Genomic DNA, 5,436 nt, shown 5'->3' with positions numbered 1-5,436 from the left:
GATACGTGTACGTCGTCCACATACTGCTGTATATATAGTGTAAGTTTTTAGTCACACACCACTGTATAGATAGTGTAGTAGTCCTCATACTGCGTATAGTATGTAGTTCCTGTATCGTTAGTTGCCCACATACCGCTGTAGTAGATAGTGTAGTTCAGTCCACATACTGCTCAGGTGATACTACATACGGTGTGACTGTGTGTTCAGTCCACTACTCTGTATATGTCAGCATAGTGTAGTGTTGCTAGTCCTCATACTGCGTCATAGATAGGAATGTAGGTTAGTCACATACCGCTGTATAGATAGTGGTGTCAGTCCACATACTGCGTAGATTCATAGTGTAGTATAGTCGCACATACTGCTGTATAGAATAGTGGTAGTTAGTCCCATACTGCTTGTAGTAGATGGTGTAGTTAGTCCACATACTGCTGTAATAGATGGTGTAGTTAGTCCACATACTGCTGTATAGAAGTGTGTAGTCATCATACGCTGTGGTGTCTCACATGCGCTTATAGATAGTTAGTTAGTTCCTCATACTGCTGTATAATAGTGTAGTTAGTCCATACTGCTGTTATATTAGTGTGGTTAGTCCACTACTGCTGTTTATATATAGTGTGGTTAGTCCACGATACTGCTGGTTGTGTTGTTATATATAGTGTGTAGTCCACATACTGCTGTGTGTGTATATATATAGTGTAGTTAGTCCACATACTGCTGTGTGTGTATATATATGTGTAGTTAGTCCATCATACTGCTGTGTGTGTATATATAAGTGTAGTTAGTCCACATAACTGCTGTGTGTGTGTATATATGTGTACGTTAGTCCACATACTGCTTGTATTATATAGGTGTAGTTAGTCCACATACTGCTGTAAGATGTGTAGTTAGTCCACATACTGCTGTTATAATAGTGTAGTTAGACCTCATACTGCCTGTGTATATATAGTGTAGGTTAGTCCAATACTGCTGTGTATATATAGTTGTAGTTAGTCCACATACTGCTGTGTATACAGTGTTAGTTAGTCATACATCACTGATGTGTATAGTGTTAGTTAGTGTGTCCAAAAAGATAATGAAGAATGGTGAAGGCTATAGTCTTATAGCTGTGTGACTGTTCTTCTTGTCCTGACTCGTGTGACTGTTCTTTTCTGTCCTGCCTCGTGTCTGACCTGTTCTTCTTTCTGTCCTGCCTGTGTGACTGTTCTTCGGTGTCCTGTCTGGTGGAGACTGTTCTCTGTCCTGCTGTGTGACCTGTTCTTGGCTGGGTCCGCTTGTGTGACTGTTCTGTTCTCTGTCCTGCTGTGAGACTGGTTCTTCTCGTCCTGCCTGTGTACTGTCTTCTGTCCTGCTGTGTACTGTTCTTCTTCCTGCTTGGACTGTTCTTCATGTCCTGCTGTGTGACTGTTTCTTCTGTCTGCTGTGAGACTTCTCTGTCCTCTGCTTGAGCTGTTTCTCTGTCTGCTGTGAGACTGTTCTTCCTGTTCCTGCGTGTGTACTGTTCTTCTGTCCTGTGTGTGACTGTTCTTTCTGTCCTGCTGTTTCGACTGTTCTTCTTGTCCTGCCTGTGTGACTGTTCTTTCGCTGCCTGCTGTGAGACTTGTTCTTTTTGTCACTGCTGTGTGACCTGCTTCTTCACTGTCCTGCTGGGAGACTGTGTCTTGCTGTCCTGCCTGTGAGACTGTTCTTCTTGTCTGCTGTGAGACCTGTTCTTGTCTGTCTCGCTTGTTGTGACTGTTCTTGGTTCTGTCCTGCTTGTGTGACTGGTTCTCTGTCTGCTGTGTACTGTTTCTACTGTCCTGCTGTGAGAACTCCGTCTCTTAACTGTTGTCCTGCTGCTGTAGACTGTTTCTTTCCTGTCCTGCTGTGTAACTGTTTCTTACTGTCCCTGCGCTGTATGTTTGCTCTGTTGATCCATCTGTCCTGCTGTGAGACTGTTTCTCTGTCCTGCTGTGTGACTGTTTCATTGTCTCGTCCTCTGTGAGCCTGTTCTTTGTCCTGCTGTGTGCTGTTCTCTGTCCTGCTGTGTGACCTGTTCTTCTGTCTGCTGTGTGACTGTTCTTCCGCTGTCCTGCTGTGAGACTGTTTCTTCTGAGTCTGCGTGTGTGGGATGTTCATCCCTCTGTCATGCTGGTCTCATTTTTGCTGTCCTGTGTGTGACTGTTCATCTGTCCTGCTGTGGAGACTGTTCTTCTGTCCTGCTGTGAGACTGGTTTCTTCTGTCGCTGTCTTGTGAGACTGTTCTGCTGTCCTGCTGTGAGAACTGTTCTTGCTGTCCATGGCGGTGTGCTGTCATGGGCCTGTCCTCTTCTGTGACTGCTTTGACTTCATCTGTCCTGCTGTGTGACTGTTCATTGCGCTTGGACGTTCTGCCTGCTGTGAGACTGTTCATTACTGCTCGCACCAGTCAAGACATACTGCTGTATATATAGTGTAGTTAGTCCACATACTGCTGTATAGATAGTGTAGTTAGTCCACATACTGATGTGTAGTTAGTCCACATACTGCTGTATATTTAGTGTAGTTAGTCCACATACTGCTGTATAGATAGTGTAGTTAGTGTGTCCCAAAAAAGATAATGAAGAATGGCTGAAGGCTATAGTCTATAGATGTGTACTGTTCTTCTGTCCTGCTGTGAGACTGTTCATTACTGCTCGGCACCAGTCAAGTTCAAATAGGGTAAACCATATTATCTGTCACATTACGATTTTGTTACCAATCGACAATGGCTGTCAATCGTCGTAGATAGATGATGCTATTGTAATATCGCCCAACCCCCGTGTACGCAACAGTAATGGATTGTTTAGAGTCGAGCATTTAAGCTAGCTTCGGAGATCTAGGAGAACTAAGAATCAATAAAAAAAAAAATTCACTACTTAACGATGATCGCTAAACCTACTGTCAATTTTCTTGTGAATATGAAGTTGGTTCTTGTGCAGTGTCTAGATGCTGGGTTCCAGTCGGTTTCTGCTCTCTTGTCAACTCTTTATCCAATTGTCATGCAGAACATGTTTGGGTTGACAATAGCACAAACTGATCTGGGATCAGTTCACCAATCCTTCCATCAGATCAGTCTTAAAAGCCTAAACATCTTCYTCCTCCTCCTCCCTCAGGCATCAAGGTAGGAGGGATGACGCCAGACAAGATGTTCTCTCTAATAGAGGTGGAGTGTCTTGGTGCCTGTGTTAACGCCCCCATGGTCCAGATCAACGACAACTACTACGTGAGTATACTATATCTGGGAATGGCCAAGAACCTCACCATGGGGCCTCCCGGGTGGCGCAGTGGTCTAGGGCACTGCATCGCAGCGCTAGCTGTGCCACCAGAGACTCTGGGTTTGACCGGGAGGTCCGTGGGGCGACGCACAATTGGCCTAGCGTCGTCCGGGTTAGGGAGGGTTTGGCCGGTAGGGATATCCTTGTCTCATCGCGCACCAGCGACTCCTGTGGCGGGCCGGGCGCAGTGCGCGCTAACCAAGGTCGCCAGGTGCACGGTGTTTCCTCCGACACATTGGTGCGGCTGGCTTCCGGGTTGGAGGCGCGCTGTGTTAAGAAGCAGTGCGGCTTGGTTGGGTTGTGTTTCGGGGGACGCGTGGCTTTCGACCTTCGTCTCTCCCGAGCCCGTACGGGAGTTGTAGTGATGAGACAAGATAGTAACTACTAACAATTGGATACCACGAAATTGGGGAGAAAAAGGGGGTAAAATAATAAAAAATTAAAAAATACTTATGTGCCGATTCAATATGTATTGAGATTCAATACTGTGATTTTTTTATTGCGATTCGATGTTCCAAACAATATTGCTCACCATATGTCTGAACTGGTTTTATGATGTGTCAGGATGGTTTTACTGGGTAAATAGACTGGTTTTATGATGTCAGGATGGTTTTACTGGGTAAATAGACTGGTTTTACGATGTCAGGATGGTTTTACTGGGTAAATAGACTGGTTTTACGATGTCAGGATGGTTTTACTGGGTAAATAGACTGGTTTTACGATGCGTCAGGATGGTTTTACTGGGTAAATAGACTGGTTTTATGATGTATTAGGATAGTTTCATTGTCTGAATATGGATCTGCTTTGTGATGTGTTGCTGCCCTCTTGTTTACAGGAGGACCTGAGTCCTAAAGACATTGATCAGATCATCGATGAGCTGAAAGCTGGAAAAGTCCCTCCGCCTGGACCCAGGTATGAATGTCTATCGCCTCGTATCATATTTACAGTCCTGTGTTTTGCGCGTCATAGTAATATTTTATCCTTTATTTTAAAATGTAAGCAATTGACTGAGGATGGTGCCATGAGACCATCTGACAAAGAATTTGGGAAGTTTGATGAAAAACCTTTTAATTTTTAAAATAATGTTTAAAGTCCAGTCATGTCACATGATTGCGAGAAACACAGGGCCCTAACTCGTATACAATACAACAGCATGTTGTTCAGCACTGAACTGTGTCGACGACATAGTACYGGACTGGTGCCTATCCATACAATGTAACAGCATGTGTTTCTTGTCTAGCTTGTCTAACTATGAAGACTAACGTTCTGTCAAACACTGGTGCTTTTTACAACCGGTTGATCGTTGAATCTAGCAAAGAAATTGATAGAGATCTAAGTAAACGATTGTTTCGTGTGTGGTGCATTCAGAAAGTATTCAGACCCCTTGACTTTTTCCACATTTTGTTACGTTACAGCCTTATTCTACAATGGATGAAATTGTTTCCCCCCCAATACAACAGCATGTTGTTCAGCACTGAACTGTGTCGACGACATAGTACTGGACTGGTGCCTATCCATACAATGTAACAGCATGTGTTTCTTGTCTAGCTTGTCTAACTATGAAGACTAACGTCTGTCAAACACTGGTTGCTTTTACAACCGGTTGATCGTTGAATCTGCAAAGAAATTGATAGAGATCTAAGTAAACGATTGTTTCGTGTGTGGTGCATTCAGAAAGTATTCAGACCCCTTGACTTTTTCCACATTTTGTTACGTTACAGCCTTATTCTACAATGGATGAAATTGTTTCCCCCCCCAATCACACACCAATACCCCCATAATGAAAGCAAAACACATGTTTTAGAAATGTCGTACATTTATCATTAAAAAAGATCACATTTCCATAAGTATTCAGACCGTTTACTTAGTATTTTGTTGAAGCACCTTTTGGCAGCGATTACAGCCTTGAGTTTTCTTGGGTATGACGCTAAAAGCTTGGCACATCTGTATTTAGGGAGTTAATCATTCTTCTTGCAGATCCTCTCAAGCTCTGTCAGGTTGGATGGGGAGCATCGCTGTAACAGTTATTTTTCAGGTCTCTCCAGAGATGTTCAAGTCCGCTCTGGCTGGCCACTCAAGGACATTCAGAGACTTGTCCCGAAGCCACCCCTTCGTTATCATGACTGTGTGCTTAGGGTCGCTGTCCTGTTGGAAGGTGAATCTT

The 5,436-nt window shown here is 43.9% G+C and overlaps 1 protein-coding gene across 1 annotated transcript in view; it reads left to right on the top strand.

Moving 5' to 3' along the window:
• The window catches only part of ndufv2 (NADH:ubiquinone oxidoreductase core subunit V2), a 27,087-nt gene that overhangs the window by 20,258 nt on the left and 1,393 nt on the right, over positions 1-5,436 (top strand). Inside the window, exons 6-7 of the mRNA XM_024141899.2 lie at positions 3,111-3,220; positions 4,108-4,184. Coding sequence (XP_023997667.1) covers positions 3,111-3,220; positions 4,108-4,184 — 187 coding nt within the window. The remainder of the gene's footprint in view (positions 1-3,110; positions 3,221-4,107; positions 4,185-5,436) is intronic.

This window comes from Salvelinus sp. IW2-2015, unplaced genomic scaffold (genome assembly GCF_002910315.2).
Source record: "Salvelinus sp. IW2-2015 unplaced genomic scaffold, ASM291031v2 Un_scaffold2820, whole genome shotgun sequence".
In the NCBI taxonomy this organism is placed as follows: Eukaryota; Metazoa; Chordata; class Actinopteri; order Salmoniformes; family Salmonidae; genus Salvelinus; species Salvelinus sp. IW2-2015.
This window is presented reverse-complemented; position numbering and strand designations above follow the sequence as displayed.